Source organism: Stegodyphus dumicola, chromosome 5 (genome assembly GCF_044657685.1).
Source record: "Stegodyphus dumicola isolate Sdum_Otavi_A_Nest chromosome 5, ASM4465768v1".
Taxonomy (NCBI): domain Eukaryota; kingdom Metazoa; phylum Arthropoda; class Arachnida; order Araneae; family Eresidae; genus Stegodyphus; species Stegodyphus dumicola.
In genome coordinates, this window is record NC_140772.1 from 46,198,889 (window position 1) to 46,217,403 (window position 18,515).

The 18,515-nt window shown below is 34.4% G+C and overlaps 1 protein-coding gene across 2 annotated transcripts in view; it reads left to right on the forward strand.

Moving 5' to 3' along the window:
* Positions 1-18,515, forward strand: part of LOC118182861 (multidrug resistance-associated protein 1-like) — a 158,332-nt gene that overhangs the window by 115,876 nt on the left and 23,941 nt on the right. For both annotated transcript variants that reach the window (XM_085816624.1, XM_085816625.1), the window contains 2 exons: positions 4,032-4,197; positions 8,921-9,120. In XM_085816624.1, the coding sequence (XP_085672750.1) occupies positions 4,032-4,197; positions 8,921-9,120 (366 nt within the window). The remainder of the gene's footprint in view (positions 1-4,031; positions 4,198-8,920; positions 9,121-18,515) is intronic.

The window sequence follows — 18,515 nt, forward strand, 5'->3', positions numbered from 1 at the left end:
GGTACACCATTGAACATGCGCAGTAAGCGAAATTCGTTAACATTGATCAACTCAATGCGCGGTTTGCCATTACGCACCCTGGACCGAACTAGCAGTGTCCAGCAGCTGTTAACGCTCGGCCGCTGGTGGACTCTCTGTATCAGATTTGCATAATATTTTACGGTTAACAGAACGTTACTTAACAGCAAACGCTCAGTCGAACTAAATATAGAAATGACAACCTTAACGATATGTACAGTTAAAAAAAAGCTATTGTATTAAATACAAAATAAATACAAAACACAAAGACAAACAAATATTACTTATATGAGAATACAATGTATTTGTTCCAATCGACAGTTGTACGATAGTTCCATTCCTAGTTGCTGTTGACGCACGTGAGCTTCTGACACCAGCAACAGACAAACCAAATATAAGTAAGTTCAAGTAAGGTATATTTTTTAAATGATAAAAATTTTTTTAAACGAAAAATTGCGCAAACGGGACACTTGCAAAGGTATCATATAGCACGCAAATGGCTTTATTCAGACGAGGGCTTTACGGTCGTAAGAAGCATAAGTTGAGATTCATTGCTAGTCTACCGAACTTTATACGTCACAAAAACTGGGTTAATGGTTTTAACGCAGGACTATATCCCTGGTTTTACCCATTGTATAAGGAACGACCAACGGATGGACATTCGCTCTATGGTTTCGCTGTGTCAGCTGCACATTCCAGTACTATGCGTAAATTTAGGCATGCGCAGCATTACCGTCCCAGTTTGGTTACAGCTTGTATTCTGTCACACGCGTCTGAACGAACTTAATAATTTCTGTTCCTCAAGCCGTATAACCTTATGACCTCAAAGCCATCATTTAAACGAAGCCTAAGGGACTATTACTCAATCTTGCTTATAACATCAAAATGTGAATACAATTTCAAGACTCTGTTTTAGAAGTTCCTCATCGTAATATTCCAAGATTTCATTCTTAGAAATGAACATTTCTCATAAACATCTTTCCTGTCGAACTAATTTGAACAAGCGAAGATCTTCACCAGATGTCTGATTTAGCGTCTGGATAAACTTGACATCGCAAATAATCACAAGATCTTCACCATACTTTTATGTACACCCGATTAATGCTCGATAAGCTAGTTTAGTTTGTAAAGAAAAATGTAAGTTAATTGTTACTCTTGTTAATTGTTGTAATCTTTCGCGTTTCGAAAAAAAAAGAATAAAGTGTTTTACCTGCCTGCTACGGAACAATATACAGTGGAGTATTTTCAAACTTACGGGATCCTACCAGCAAGAAAAATTGAGTTAATAGACAAGAAAGGCGACTTTATTTGAAAATAGATAATAATGGTGATGCAGTGTGAAAAAATTATGATAAGCGATTTAAGTTTTTATAGGCTATATCAGTAACTTTTATCTCCTGTTTATCTCTATTACTAAATAATGAAGAATCTGTATTTAAGCTGTGTATGTATAATTCTTGCATTCTCCAAACATGGCGGCATCTAGAGCCGCCAAATTTTCAAGACTCATTACCTTCCACGCGAAGATGTGCATCTAGAAATCCAAAATTTGAGTTTCGAGTTTTTCTTTCATTTATTTCACATTTTATGCGGATTTAAGGAACTTTTAAATAAAAATTCAGCGATATAAATGCTTTTTATTGTCGCTCAGCAAAACATAACATACTTTTATTTCAGATTTAATTCGAATATTTAGCGATATGAAAGAAAAGTGTTGCCACTCGGCAAAGCGCAATATATTTGCCTTTGGAATTTAACCAGTATGCGATAACTCAGCGATTTAAAAGAAATGTGTTGCCACTGCCTGAATTAAAAAAAAAAAAAATAGTTTGTCGTCTTTCAGCAAAGCGTAAGATATTTAATTTCTCTTCCAAATTTATTCCGTTATTAACTAAAAAAACTAAGTGATTTAAAATCAAGAAATGCAGTGTAACTTAATAAAGGACGTTTGTTCCTTCAAATTTCTGTCGATATGATTTACGTCAAGTTTGGTGAGATCATCGCCAACTTTCTTGATCGACGGAACTTTATAAGAGGTTAAGATGTTTTTTATCGTTAAGGCTTACGTAAATATGTAGACGTTTATATCTTAAATACATTCTTTATTCTAAAATTTTACATAATATAGATGTAGGATTTTGACATTAATGTGATTGTTTTAAAAAATTTTAGACCAGAAATTTCTTTATCCATCCATTTGTTTTTTATACTGTGAACTGCAATTTTTTATACACTCAACAATCCAGAATTTTCAAGCATTCGGCATTTTTCGAACTGGGCTATCCGTGGTTTCTAAGCAAGGGCGTGAATTTACTCCATTTTCAAGTAATAATTACTTATTTTCGTAATGATTATAAAGAGGTAATTCTGTCAATCCTTTGACGTTTCTTATAAAGAAATTATACTGCATTTGCTGCTAATTTTCGTTTCTATTTAACAAAAACAAAGCTCTTGAATTTGTACGTCATTAAGTTTACTACATAAAAAAAAAGAGAAAAATAGCGGAAATTCTTTTAAAATAATGATAATTTGCTCAGATTTCAAGAAGAATTTAAAAACAAATATGACAGCATAAACTGGGTTTTCGAACAGTCAATATTTGAAAATATCTAAACATTCCGAATAAAGACTCTACAACTACCAACGCGACAGTATTTTCGGTTCGCCATGTATTTTGAGTACCCCCTTGCCGCACAGACACTATACATTTACAAGTATCAACACCTCCTCCTAGGTATGGTAGTTAGCGTCACTAAACAGTATAATGACTGGATGGCGCATAAGTTCAACACCAGCATCGATACGGCAAGGATCGACTCAAGCGTACAGTTGACCTTTCCATAGCCGCAGACAAAGCTTATTATTAGCAACAGCGCATAATCAAGAGGATAAAATTTTAATTAAATTATCATTTTTATGGTAACTACTTTTTTAGGTTTCATTGAGATCGATACCGACTTCGGGTCGATACGCGCAGAAACTGACACCAACATGGGATCGAAACCGTTGTTTAGCGGAAAAATTCGAAAATATCAGAGAAAAAGTATTCAAAAGAAAATAATTTATTTTTAGGGTATTTGAGTAAGATGGACACTGGTACCTTGTCAATCCTGTCCCGGTTGACAGGATATCGATTCTTCTCCTTGTCAATGCTGTCTACATTCCCCGTTAGAGGAACTTGAACGAACACTATATCTTTAACCCTTTCCGGCACGCTACCTTTTCAAGTCGGAGTTTTAATTTTAAAAAAAAAGGTAGGCAGTCTACTTAGGCCTAGAAGAGTACACAAGTAAAAATTTGTGAAGATAGCACTTATCGTTTTAATTCTATGGGTGTGCCCAGAGTAGCACACTGATAGAATACAGCTTCGAAAAAAATGCTGAAACGAGCATTGTTGTCAATGAACTGACCTATGAGATGCGAAGAAACAAGGAATACAGACTCTCATTTGTCCTAGATTATCAGTGAACCCGGTCTGGGCACACCTAGGGTTCGCCGTTTTTTTAGGCAAGGTTTCAAGGTAAAAATTTAAAACTAATATAGAATAAGGAGATTAGCATACATAGAAAAAAAACATAGAAATTTCTTTTCAAACAATTCCTTTTATACCCTAAAAATGTTCTGGAAGATTTCTTTGAGAAATGAGGGTCTTAAAAAACTAAACATGGCTAAAATATATGGACTGGTTTGTGTTGAGCTGCCATCTACTATAAATTAAGAAGGTTCAGAGTAACCTATAGTAACCTATAAATCCTTTTCCATTCAATTTTTCTGTGCGTACAGAAGGAAATTTTTAGGTGTGTCCACACCGGACACACTGTGCCGCAAAGGGTTAAAACCACAGACTGGCTTAATCGAGCATTAGGTGCATATAAGTGTATCTTAAAGAAGTGCCATCAGCTTAATATATGAAATGCTTTGTCTCATATTATAGCACTTTGTGAATCAAATAATTACTATTAAGGCTTTTCATGATGCAGAAATATTGTTAACCCTTATTAATGTACCGGCAGGTTTGGCAAAGATATCAACATGGTTGACACCAGCATACCCGATAATATCAACAACGCACTGACGGCGTTCATCTCCTGCATTGGCTCTTTTGTTGTGATTTCGATTAACCTTCCCATCTTCCTTCTCTCTGTTCTTCCTTTAGCAATTATCTATGGTTTCTTGCAGGTAAGTTAGAGATTATAAAAATGATCTAGAGTGAACATTTTAGTAATTTCAAATTTGGAATAAACTTATTAAGGTTCTCAATTCATGAAAGATTGGGTATATTTGTTCAGTAATAATCATTGACATATTATGAATGTAATGTTAAAATGAAAGCAGTCCATTTTGCTGTGTTTAAAAATACAAGAATTATACGTTTAAATAATGAACTAACACCACTACTACACTAGTTTTGCAGTGAATCTTAATTCAGAACTGCTGTTATATAATACAGATACTGCTGGATTAAAGAAAGATATTCAAATATAATACTTGATCTTTTCAGATTACTAAATAAAATTTTTTGGTGTCAAATACACTCATGTCCATAAATTAAGGATAATGCAAAATCAGGCAAAGGAAGAGTTAGAAGCAAAACAAATTTGACTTATTTGTAAAGCTTATTTATTAAACAAAAGGTAAAGAGAAAAAAAGATGCTATATGTTTGATATTATTAACAAAATTAGCGATTTTTTCTCCCTGGAGCAAATTAAAAAAAAAAAAACCTATTTACAAAAAACCAAGATTACATGGTTGGTATGATTGTTAATACATTGTATGTCTCCCAGACGATGCAATACAGTCCGTACAACGCCTAGGCATGCTGAGTATCAAATTATCGATCTAATCTTGGGGGATATTACACCACTCAAAAAGCGATGCTCTCCAAAGTTCCGGTAGACATGTAGGAGGAGGTTGACGGGCTGCAACTCGTCAGCCAAGCATGTCCCACATAGGCTCTACTGGATTCAAGTCCGGTGAGAATGCTGGCCAGTCCATACGGGTGATATCCTCCGATTGAAGGCATTCGATTACGATGTTTGCACGGTGAGGACGGGCGTTGTCATCCATAAACACAAATTGTGTGCCCATGGCGCCCCGAAACAAATGTACATGTTGTTCCAGAATGATGTTCCGATAGATTTGGCTTGTCATGGTTCCAAGTTGAACATGCAGGTGAGTTCTGGAACCCAGAATAATTCCACCCCAAACGAGCACTCCTGCACCACCGTAACGGTGTCGTTCAATGATGTTTTCTTGGTGGTAACGGGTACCTGGAGCTCTCCATATGAAAGTCCGGCGAGAATCAGACTGCAAGCTAACCCTGGACTCGTCGGAAAACATCACACAAGCCCACTGTTGCGGTGTCCACAATGCATGCTCTCTACTCCAGGCTAACCGCAGGCGACAGTGAGTTGCAGTAAGTGGAACGCATCTGACAGGTCTACGAGCATATAGACCAATCTGCCCTAAGCGTCTGTACACGGTCTGCCTTGAAATTGTCGTACCAGTGGCTGAAGAGAGCTGACGAGACAGGTCTGAGGCTGTGTTCCGCCTGTTTCTTTTGGCAGTAACTGCCAAATATCGGTCCTCATTCGGCGTTGTAACTCTGGGCCGACCTGTGCTGTAACATCTACTCACATTACCATCATCTTGGAATCGTTGCCAAAGCCTGGAGATGACACTCTGGGCAATTCCAAGTTCGTCTCATACTTCCAGTTGGATACGACCACATTCGAGACGGCCGATAATTCTACCACGTAAAAAGTCATCCAAATGCATCCTTTGTGTCATAACTATTCGGTTATTGCACTGAAATTCTTATAAAGCGCCTGCGAACAATTTTACTTCTTTTCCTGTGTTCCTTATATATCACTCTCTTACACTATCGTCATTGTGACGTACCATCGGTGTCATCTGGTTACTTCCTGAAATTTGCATATAATTCTTGAAGATGTGTGTAATGATTTTACAGGGGATATATTTATTTTAGAATTCGATTTCCGCGTGACTCAGAATTATCCTAAATTTATGGACATGAGTGTATATACAACAGAACCCGCTTAAGAAATTTTTCCAAGGGATCCAAATAAAAGAAACTTTTAAACATGAAAACATTTTAAGTGGGAACATCTTTATTTAACATTTTAACATGCACAAAGTAGCCGGCTGATACTAAATTTATAAATTTGCTAATTCTTTAAAAATAAAATTAATTAATTTATATTAAGTTCTATTAAATTATGTATAAAAACTTAATTTTTTTAAGTTTAATTTCAACTAAATTATCTTAGAATTTGGTTCATTAAATTTTATTTAAATGTGAAAAATAGAGTAAAATTACCTGAATTTTTTTATGGAATTTTCCCTTACGTTTTTCTCCAGATCTTTCATTAAATAAAACTTTCATTCATAATTAAAAAGTTTATTAATTATTTTTTTAAATAACCTAGCATTTCCGAAAAGGATTTTGCATTAAAAAAAAAAAAGAATGGAAATAAAAAGAGGGGAACAGAAAATGTGAATTAGTGGTCTTTTTTAGCATTTTCTAATGGATACTTTTTCCATGTTACAAATCGTAAAAGAAAAATGAAAGAAAATGGGTCAAAATTAGAAATATTTCTGAGCACCTTAAGCTATCTTACCACCTTATCTTTCTTAGGAGAATAGAAAAGGGTATATGATGAATAGGAGGCAAGGCATTACCAGTGATACAAAAAAGCTATTTCGTGGGGGGGGAAAAAAAAAAAAAAAAAAAAAAACTCAGTACTCCCGTCTGTAGTTTAAACCGGAGAAATAAGTAAATTCAACAAGAATAATTTCTCTAAAAAAAAATAAATAAATAACGGTAAAAATTTGTTTTCCCGAGGGAGGAAAAGTTCGCCGTCAAATTAATATGAACTCTTCAGCAGTAAAACTTCTTAAACGGGTTTTACTGCACTTGAATATATTTTTGTTTTTCCAAACGGGGGGCGGGAAGCATCATTCCTGCAAAAGAGAAGAAATGTTAAGCTCGTTCCTCTCCTTATATTCCTGTTTAAATTGGGTTTGGGGTAATGGCGGTAGGCTGCACTGATGGCGCGACTCCATGTGGTAATTTGTGTTGGCTGCGTTTCTTGAGGTTGCGTATTACTTACTGCATAGAGAACTAAAATATATTTAATACCAGCGGAAGTCCCCCGATGCAAGTTAAATTAGATTGAGAGTAATAGTAATGTATTAAACAACAGAGTAATATATCAAACAACAGAGAACGATACCGCTGAAATCCTTTTCTAATAAAGATGTAAAAAATAACTACTCATACTCATACATTTTTCAGTCTGATGCAATATGGAACACACATAAAAAATTTCCATAGAAAAATAAGCTAATTCTCTCTCATTATATCAGCAATAATGGCATGCAGTTTTTAACGATTTTCGTCTTTCTAATCAAATGGTCGTAAAAGCTCAAGTTCCATCCAATATTTCATCTATATTCCTACGATTTGAAAGTGAGCAGTAGCAACACATTTCGAAATAAAGCATTTTTATCTCCAGCACGCGAGACTGCTGCCACTAGGAAAAATGAGTGCTAAAAGTTTCAGAGTTTCTAATTAATATCTCGGCTGATTTAAGTCGTATGAAGATGGGAATAGTCGAAATGGCTTCCACGAATTTTTAGAATCGGGAATAATGTATTTAATGTTTGGTAATGCTATTTTTATTTTATCGTAAAACTTAGAAATCTTTTATTAATAGGATTTAGAAGCGAGCAGTGGCAACAACTTTCGAAATAAAGCAGATTTTCGTCTCCAACTTGCGAGACTGCTGTCACTCGGGAAAGATGAGGGCGAAAATTATCGTTTTTCCGAGTTTTTAATTAATATCTCGGATTTTAGCTTTTTTTTTTTTTTTTTTTTTTTTTTTTTTTTTTCCTTTGGAAAAAAGTGGAAGTCGACCTTTTGCAGGACCCAGAAATAATTGTAGAAAGTTTGGCGACAATAGCTATAGTAGTGACTGAGTTATTAGAGGACAAACAAATATTTTTTATATATATAGATAAATATGGGAGAAATTCTATTAACCACCTATTACAACATTGAAGATATAGACACGGTTATTGTAAGTAATGTCATTGTCCTAATTATGTGAGGATCTTGCCAGCAGCAAGAATTTCTCTAGTCGAGAATTTAAGATCATTCTAGTTCTTGCCTTGTATAAAACGACCTGCAGACTGAATTAGTCAGACCGCTTTAATTTTTCGGTTGTATTTTACGTGTTCTGATTGGTTATATTGAAATGATACAAGCAGAGCAACAGGATCATCAGTCTGTAAGAAATCAGGATCATCGGTTCTGTAAAGAAAATTCCTGAATATTTAGGAATTTTAAATGGTTTTTTTCTGCAATAGAGGACTAGATGATATTGATTTAAAATACTAATTAGAATATTGATTAAAAATTTTTTTTTTATTACAGGTGGGGAAAAAAAAAAAAAAAAAAAAAAAAAAACCTCTTCTGAATCCATTTTAAATCCATTTTACAATCCGTTTTGTTAAAATGAGTACTTTAGTCTGTCCATATCTTCGCGTGAAAATATCGTTCAAATGGATTCGAGAGCGGTCAAAAGGGATATTTTCGTTGAAATATGATACCCGGAATTTTCATGATCAGAATACTTCCTTTACTTCCGTACAAGGAAGTAAAAATGGATTATTTCGCGTTGCTGCTGTAAGTTACCGCACAATCCCGTGGTTGCAAAGTTTGGGAACCAATGGTCTTAATATTTGAATCTAAGTATTTGAGTTTTTATATTAATCACATCAGTGTATAAGAGGAGTCCTTAGATAAGTAATTTTCTTTGTTCGTTGATTTTTTCCCTTATTTCGCTTTACATATGCTCTCATTGAATTATTTTTCAGGCTCTTTATATGGCTACATCCCGACAACTTCGAAGACTACAGTCAACAACACTTTCTCCAGTACTAAGTTTCTTTTCGGAGACAGCCCAAGGATCAAGCACAATCAAGGCTTTTGGTGCTCAGTTCCAGTTCACGGAAAAACAAGACAAATTCATAGAAGATAACTATAGAGTTTTCTTCAACTACACCTTGGTAAACAGGTAGTTAATCAAACATTTTCCCTGCAAAAATAATTGACGGCAAGTCGTTTTAAGAATGTTTGAAGTAATTCTACGAGTAACAGAAGAATTTTAAAAATTCGTGCAAATGTATTGGTTTAGATTTACTTATTGCAAGCAAAACACAATAAGAAACTTTGTCCTTCACTGAGAGCAACATCGCTGTAGCCAGCGACTAATAATGAATTTAGCTGAAGACAGAAGAATTACCAAGGTACAGGTTGAGGTATTATGGTACTAAGGCACAGGTAAGGCCCTTTCATACAAAGTAATAGAATTGCCTCTTACACATAATGAATAATGAGTTACACATAATTAACATAATGAATGACATTTTTGTCTAGTACATAAAAAAATAATAAACAAAATTGAATTAAAAGAAATGTTCAAAATTAACAAAAGTCTGAAAGGTTTCAGACTTTAACGGTCGCCCAAAAAAGGTTTGTTAAGGTTTTCTACAGTTTCGTTGAGCTCTCAATCTACCAGTCTACTCTTGCACTCACTGCTGCTAACCCTTTTTTTTAAGCTTAATTATTAAGCAACGTTTTCTTCGCACTTACGCCATATACAATTCAACAGCAAATTCAGAAAGATTTTAAAAGCAGCATAGCAGCAAATGTTTAGAATTTCCGATGCAGTATAAAGTTGTTGGCATACTTTATTTTGTTTTTTTACAGTCTTTTCTCGGTTCATCATATCAATACTCAGCTTGCTTAGAAAGATCTCTTACAAAACATTTTAGCCCAAAAGGGCGATAGTCCGAATGGGCTATTGTTGCAGTGTTGTCACTTCTTGCTTTCAAATCATTGAGTTTGTTCACGAAAAATTCATTTACAAAACAGTTTTTACAAAATATGAAATAAATTATAAAGAAATATATAACATCATTTTGGGAAAATACTAAATATTTTGAGTAAAGTAAGAAACGAATATTCTTAAAAATTGCATCTACTGCTTTCGAATACTTTACTTTGTTGATCCACAACAGATAGATACAGTTTTAAAGATGATTGAATTGATTCATTTTGCCAAATTGCAACTGACTCAAATGAAAAGTGAAACGACGCATTTTTAATGATTCGACGCGAAATCCCATTTCAAGAGTAATAGCTCCTTTTTAACCAATCAAATCAAAATTCAGTGTTAATAAGAGCAGAGCGTACCTAGATATTTTTTCGCCTGAGGCAAAGAGGTAAATTCACTCCTTTGGATAAAGCTAATAATCTATTAATAAAGCTATTGGATAAAGCTAATAAAGCTAATAAAGCTAATAAAGCTATTGGATAAAGCTAATTCATCAGAGATAATTATTTTGAATTAAAATACCTTAAAATGCTTTAAAAACTAAAATGAAAAGGTAAATGTACACTGAAGTGACAAAAGTCATGGGATAGCAATATGCAAATATACAGATGGCAGTAGTATCGCGTAGAAAATGTATAAATGCGAAGTGCTTTGGCAGGGCTTTCATTTGTGTTCAAGTTAATCATGTGAAGAGGCTTTGACGTGATTATGGCCGCACGACGAGAATTAACAGACTTTGAACGCGGAATGGTAGTTGGAGCTAGACGCATGGGTCATTCCATTTCAGATATCGTTAGGGAATTCAACATTCCGAGATCCACAGTGTCAAGAGTGTGCCAAGAGTATCTAATTTCAGGCATAACATCCCACCATGGACAGCGCAGTGGCCGACCACCTGCACTTAACGACCGAGACCGGCGACGTCTGCGTAGAGTTGTCAATGTTCACAGACAAGCAACACTGCGTCAAATAACCGCAGAAATCAATGTGGGACGTACGAGGGACGTGTCCGATAGGACAGTGCGGCGAAATTTGTTTTCTTTGGGCTATGCCAGCAGAAGACCGACTCGAGTGTACTGACAGCACGACATCGCCTGCAGCGACACTCGTGGGCTCGTGATCATATCGGTTGGTCCCTAAACAAATGGAAAACCGTGGCTTGGTCAGATGAGTCACGATTTCAGTTGGTAAGAGCTGATGGTAGGGTTCGAGTGTGGCGCAGAACCCACGAAGCCATGGACCCAAGTTGTTAACAAGGCACTGTTCAAGCTGGTGGTGGTTCCATAATGGTCTGGGCTGTTTTTACATGGCATGGACTCGGTCCTCTGGTGCAACTGAACCGATCATTGACTGGAAAGGGATACTTTCAGCTACTTGGAGATCACTTACAGCCATTCATGGACTTCACGTACTCAAACAACGATGGGATTTTTATGAATGACAATGCGCCATGTCACCAGGCCACAATTGTTCGCGATTGGTTAGAAGAACATTCTGGATAATTCCAGCGAATGATCTGGCCACCTAAATCGACCAACATGAATCCCATCGAACATTTATGGGACATCATCGAGAGGTCATTTCGTGCCCAAAACCCTGCACCGTCAACACTTGCACAATTATGGACATCTGTAGAGGCAGCATGGCTCAATATTCCTGCAGGGGAATTCCAACGACTTGTTGAGTCCATGCCACGTCGAGTTGCTGCACTTCGGCGGGCAAAAGGAGGACCGACAAAATATTAGGAGGTATTCCTTGACTTTTGTCACTTCAGTGTATATTTACGGGTACCCTTTGGCAAAAATTTTCGATTTTTGGCGGTACATGGATACCGACTTTGTGCAATTCTTTGAGTTGTTATTTTGGCTTTGTGTAGCGCCAAAAATCTCCACTACACAAAGACAAAATAACGAGAATTGCACAAACTCGGTATCCATGTACACGTTGACCTATTTTCACGTAAAAAAGCATCACAGAATTGCACAAACTAGGCATTGCGCACTCCCTTGACTTTATCCGTGTACACGTCGATCTATTTTCACTTAAAAAAACATCAGAGAATTGCACAAACTAGGCACTGCGCACTCCTTTGGCTTTGTCCATGTACAAATCGATATATTTTCACTTGCAAAATCAAAGGAGCACCCAATTCTAGGTACAAGTATATTTACGGAACATTTCAATTACCCAGGTTACTACCATAAATGAAACAAAAACTTGGCGATAAATGGAACAACTACGCGATAATACAAGGGATACCCTTGTATTATCGCGTATACAAGAGATAACCAAATAAAAATAAACTTGAATGATATTTTTAATCGTAGTTTTATATATTCAGAAAAATGATACAATGATTTATAGTTTTTGAATAAAATGATTTACAACTGAGTTTTAAATTTTAAAAAAAGTTAAAAAATACCTCTTTGATAAACCGAAAATTACACTAAACTGGCATAATAGTAAAGTTATTAACGTAATGATTACTTCAGTTGATTTATTCAGCTTTCTTTTATAATTCATTTTTCCTTGTCTTTAAGTAAGCAAACATCAATATTTTCCCCAAATTGTACTTCATTACTTAACTCACATTTTATAGAAAGAACTATCATATTTGATAATTTTTCTTGTTGAATGAAATGAAAGATGTTGCATATTTTTTATAATTTTAAATTTGTTGAAGTTTATCTTACTACTAGCAACAGTAACTGGCAATATTAATATTTTAACGTCAGCTTTCAAATTTCGATATGGTTGAAATAAACTATATTCATCATTTTTCTTTAAAGGTCTAAACTTGCAGCTGCTTAGTGCCCAGAAATTTCGTGACTTTTAAATTTAAGTTTTTCTTTAGAAAGTGATAATTCTTTTATTATGTCTTATTTGCTTGTTTAATTCATACGGGGGTATGCCAAACATACGAAGGCTATTTGCCTAACTAAAAAAAAGCCTACATGGAGAACTTTCTAAGGGAAACTGTTTTCTACTTATGGATACACGCGAGAAAAACCAAGCAAAAAGTCATCCTTCGTCGTGATTTGAACACAAGTTAATCCTATTTTAAAAGTACAGTTTTATGGGAGTTATAAATCCTGATTGCAAGGCTTTAAACTGTTTATTCAGTTTCTTGCAGCATTAAACTTGATGAAAATAAGATACGTTATTTTTTTAATTGATTTGACTCAAGATTTTATTATTTTCAGTCTATTGAAGAATTTATAAAATGATGCATTGCATAAATTTGAAGATTTAATATCAATGTCAAGTAATAGAACTGCAAATTATATAAAATACGAAATACTTAATTTTCTGTTTTATTTTGAATAGTAAACAATTTAAGTAGTTAATAATTACACAAGCTTTCGATTTGGTTTGGGCAATTCATTGAGGCAAATTAGGCGAGGGCCTCCGTGGAGGACTTTCTATGCGAATTGGCTCGTAACGAATTAGCAGAAACAAGAAAAATTCATATAGCATACTCATTCGTCGGAGTATGAGCTTGAACTACAAGCAAACAGTTGACTTATCCAATCGTCCACTGGTAGAACAAACAAGTCTTCAGTTATTAACATCACTTTAGTTTCTATTTTAAGAAAAGTGTGAATAAAAACAAAATCTGAAATGTTTCAGATTTTAAATTACGTCCAAAGGGGCGTTTTTTAACATTTTGTGTGTTACCTTTCTTTATTAAATATCATGTTCCTCGCACTTAAACCATAAGATCCAGTGCAACAGCAATATCGCAAAATAGTTTTAAAACGAGCCTATCTTTAGAATTTCCGATACAGAGACTCACGCGCTGGAGATAAAAATGTTTTTTCTGCACAACGTTGCCATTGCTCGCTTTGAAATCCTTGAGTTTGTTAATCAAAAATTCGTCAAAGTTTTAAAAAATAGGAAATCGATCATAAAACAAATTTCAAATTTCAAATTTGGTCTTCCACATGCTCATATTCGTTGGAGGATTACGTTATTCAAAATTCGATGACTCTATGTACCGTTGTTTTATCACAATACGAGAAATATACATACATTTATGCAGATTTTTCATTATTTAATTTCTTCAAATATAATGCAGGACTCTAACATTTTGTGGCAACAGTTTGAAAAGTGAACCGACATTTATGAGTCCGACGCAAAATGCCAAAACGAAACTAATAGTCCTTCGGGATTCAAATCCCTTTGGACTAAAAATTTTATTTCATATTTTATTATAGTTACTTTAATAAAACAAAACTCATTTACTGCCGTTATTATCAACTATTTGGAATACTTGTTCAGCTATTTCTGTTACTGGCGAATATTGTTGCTTTTATGGTTTGAATACTAATTGTTTCAGAATTAGGTAGATTTTCCACAACAAAATTCAAAATTTTAAACTTCCTTCCTTTATTTCTTTGATAATAGATAATTCTTTTTTTTTAGTACCAACTATGCAGCAAATTAGAAAAGGCTCATTACATTCCAGGTATTAAAAAATTAATTAAGATGCCGCCAGTTCTTTTAATGTGTCTAGCAACAACTGTAGCTATTGCAGGAATAACATAAATAGAACCAAATGCTTAGTTCTCAGTGAAATCAAATATAATTCGACCCCCTCATCCGCGACTATGAGCACAAACATGCATGCACCATTCGGACCGAATTATTCTCAAGATAGGGTGGACGGATAGAGGTAGGAAGTAAGAGGAGAGGCCGTAACTGGATTTCCCCATACACTGCTGTGAAGCAATGGCGATCCCCTTTGTGGAGACCAAAACATTCAGTGACTTACAATTAAGATCAATGGGTTTTGACATGAGCGGATGTAAGCATTTTGTAATTACGTCGTAAATACACATATAAATGTATTCTAAATCTTTAGGCTCTCTAAACGTAACTAACCTCACCGCGTTTTAAAGTACCGCTGATAATTCAGCAAACTCTGAATGTTACGTTGAAAGATTAACAATTTGCCGAGGCAAGCACACAGGCCGAAACGCGTGGTTCTTCAATTTCTAACTAGCCACCTCCACACTCGTGAAGCAAGAAAGCACACTTTCGAACTCGTTTCCTTTCTATTTAACTCAGAATACTTCCGCTGATAATTTGAATCCTTGCGCGTTCTACTAAAATTTACATACTGTGGCATTGGCAGTATGCCGCCAGTTCTTTTAATGTGTCTAGCAACAACTGTAGCTATTGCAGGAATAACTTTATGTTATTCCTGCAAACAAATAAATAGAACCAAATGCTTAGTTCTCAGTGAAATCAAATATAATTCGACCGCCTCATCCGCGACTATGAGCACAAAAATGCATGCACCATTCGGACCGAATTATTCTCAAGAAAGGGTGGACGGATAGAGGTAGGAAGTAAGAGGAGAGGCCGTAACCGGATTTTCCCATACACTGCTGTGAAGCAATGGCGATCCCCTTTGTGGAGACCAAAACATTCAGTGACTTACAGTTAAGATCAATGAGTTTTGACATCAGCGGATGTAAACATTTTGTAATTACGTCGTAAATACACATATAAATGTATATATATTTTTTCTACAATATTTCAGAGTCCTAAGCATGTGAAAAGAATACATTTTTAAACAACATTTCATTCTGAACGGAATTAAATGCTTTTCACAGAACAGTTTGCTCAGATCGGTTTAATTTGAATGAAGTATTTTCACAAGTTTTCATTAATTACAATAGAAAAAATATTTTAAGGTAATATTCAATTCAATTTTATTCGGTCAAGGATTACAAAAATTAAGATCAAAGTTTATTGTATTATTAATATTAAAATTACGCGCATAAGCTTTGTTAAATAGAAAAGAAATAATGAGTATTTTTTTTTTTTTTTTTTTTTCTATTTACAGAGCTTTTTCCTAAAATATTTATCAAATGAGATGATTTTTTTAGCTTCTGAGGCATCTTTTAAATCGAAAATCTGAGTCAATTTATAATTAATGCTCTATTCGCTGCATTTCAAATTAGAGTAACTTTTATTTTAATAGTGAAATACGCTAAATATTTGTGCTGATTTCCATGTACTTAACTTTCTCTGAATATTTCTGAAAGAGAATAAAAAAAGAATTTTTTTAAATATTGTTTGAAACTTGTAACTGAGTTATTATAAAATGTAAGGGAACAAAAATAAGGGAACTCAGTTTCAACAATGAATATTCTTCTTTACCACTTCCTTAAGTTTGCATCTCAAAGAATTTGCTTTACAGTACCTTTTAACAGATTGCTTTCCAGTACGAACATTTCTTGCTTAAATAGTTTTATAAATGTATTTGTCAACAGAATTTCAATTTATGTTTACAATTAAATGTTAAGGTTACTATATATTTAGATAATAATTATAATCATTATAAATTTAGACATATTTAATAACTAGATTTCTTCGTAGTAACTTTCACATGTGTTTATAAATGAATAAATCCTCCATTTCCAAATACATTTATAAATCATTTACTGTATATACCCGCGTATAAGTCGAGATATTTTGGACAAAAAAAAGACTTCAAAGTGGGGGGGGGGGTCGACTTATACGCGGGACCATAAAAAATTAACAGAATCAGAAGTTCAAAAATTTCTTTATATAATGCAGTTGTTTTCTTCCCGCACTCAAATTGGACGACTTATCAAAGTCACTTACTTGAAGTAATTTCATGACTTAAATTATGTGACGAACTAATTACAGAGTCCCTCTGAAATTATTATAAAATCATTTAAAAAATGTTGTATTAGCAACGAACTAGACGGCACGGAAGATGATACTGTTTTTGAAAGTGAAAATGACGACGAAGGCTTTAGTAGTGATTGTAACAATACAGAGTTCGAGACTGAAAATATGTATGATGACGAGCCAATGACGACAGAAAAGTTGTATGAAATGTTTGGCGAATCTGACCATGAATCGGACGTTGAAGGATTTTGATTTTGTTTATTTACCAAGGTATTTTTTATCGTATATTAACTTTTTTTTCTCAGATGATTTTGAATAAATGTAGTACTTAAAAAAATTTTTTTCGAAGTTTCTCGATCGATTTCGGAAGTGGGGGGGTCGACTTATACGCGGGTTTCTTATTTTCTACAAATTTTTTATGTCGAAGTGGGGGGGGGGTCGACTTATACACGGTATCGACTTATACGTGGGTATATACGGTAATAAATATTTACATATTTTGAAGGCAGATACATGCTTTTTGCAAGCATATGCATAAATACCCATACATATCTCCTACTTTTCATTTTCGGCGTGTGCAAATCTTTAATTTCTGCGCATTTAAAAAAGTGCATGTTACACTAATATGTGGATGACAAAAAATAATTAATTTTATTTAAAACATTTTGGTGTTTGGAACATAAAATAAATGTAGTGAATACTCTAACAAGAAGAAAAAATATTATTAATAGTCCTTTTATTACTCAGTATTGAAGAAGAAACCTAAATTTTCATTCTTCGCGTTTCGAAAAAGGTTCTAACATCCAACTCCCCTGTCCAACTCCAGGTAGACTTGCTTTTATTTTAAACCCACCCGCTAAACAACTTGGGTCGAGTTGTGCACACGCATTTTGAGTATTGTTTACCAAAATTCAATGGTGCTAAAAACATATCTATAATTGTTATACATAAGTAATATTGTGTATTTTAATTTTATAAGGGAAGGAATGTAGCATGATGTGTTGAGTAAAATAGTAATGAAACGTAAATGTATTAGAAATTTGAAAGGATTAGGAAGAGCGAGACTGGAAAAATAATATCATTAAGTAAACAAGAAGAACTATTAATGATGTGAAAGCGTTCAAAGGAACCCAGTTGATTTATGGAAGAAGCTTTACTGATAATGTTTGGAGATCCCATATTAAAATGTGACTGACCATCGTACTCGGCTAAAAAAAAATTCTTCTTTCCTTTCGAAAATTAGTTCATATTTCCTGACGAGAAATTTCAACGCTTTTTTAATTTAGCTAATATACACCAAACAGCACGATATGTATCAAACTAAGCTAAATTACACAAGAATTAAAAGCACATATGGAATCTTTAAGAATCGAAAAATTAATTTTACTGATAGGTGAAAAAAATGACTTAAATATTGAACTTATGGAGAAGTTGAGAAATTTTGTAATTGATAGTAAGTTTAAATAAATATTGAGTACGTGTCAGCTAAATGTCACTGTCAGCTTAATGTCCTGTTGACTAAATGCTTTGACAGTTATATGTCCCGTAGCTGTCTTGACGGCTAACTCTCTGTGTCGGCTAAATGCTCTTTCCGCTAAGTGTCCCTATCAGCTAAATGTCCTGTCGGCTAACTGTCCGTGTCGGTTAAATGTCCTATCGGCTAAATGAACTATCCTTGTCGGCTAAATGTTCGTGTCGGCCAAATATCCTGTCGGCTAAATGTCCTGTTGATCTTTAGTGATCGCCAGGAGCGCATTCATAAGTACTTTTATTACTTGGGTGTTTCATACATCGTGGGATAACTTGGAGGAGTGGTAGAGCGTACTAAAACATGCATTTTTTGTATAGGAATTAGGATCGAAAGTGACGGGTTAAGACAGGAACGCAGAAAAACTGACACGAGA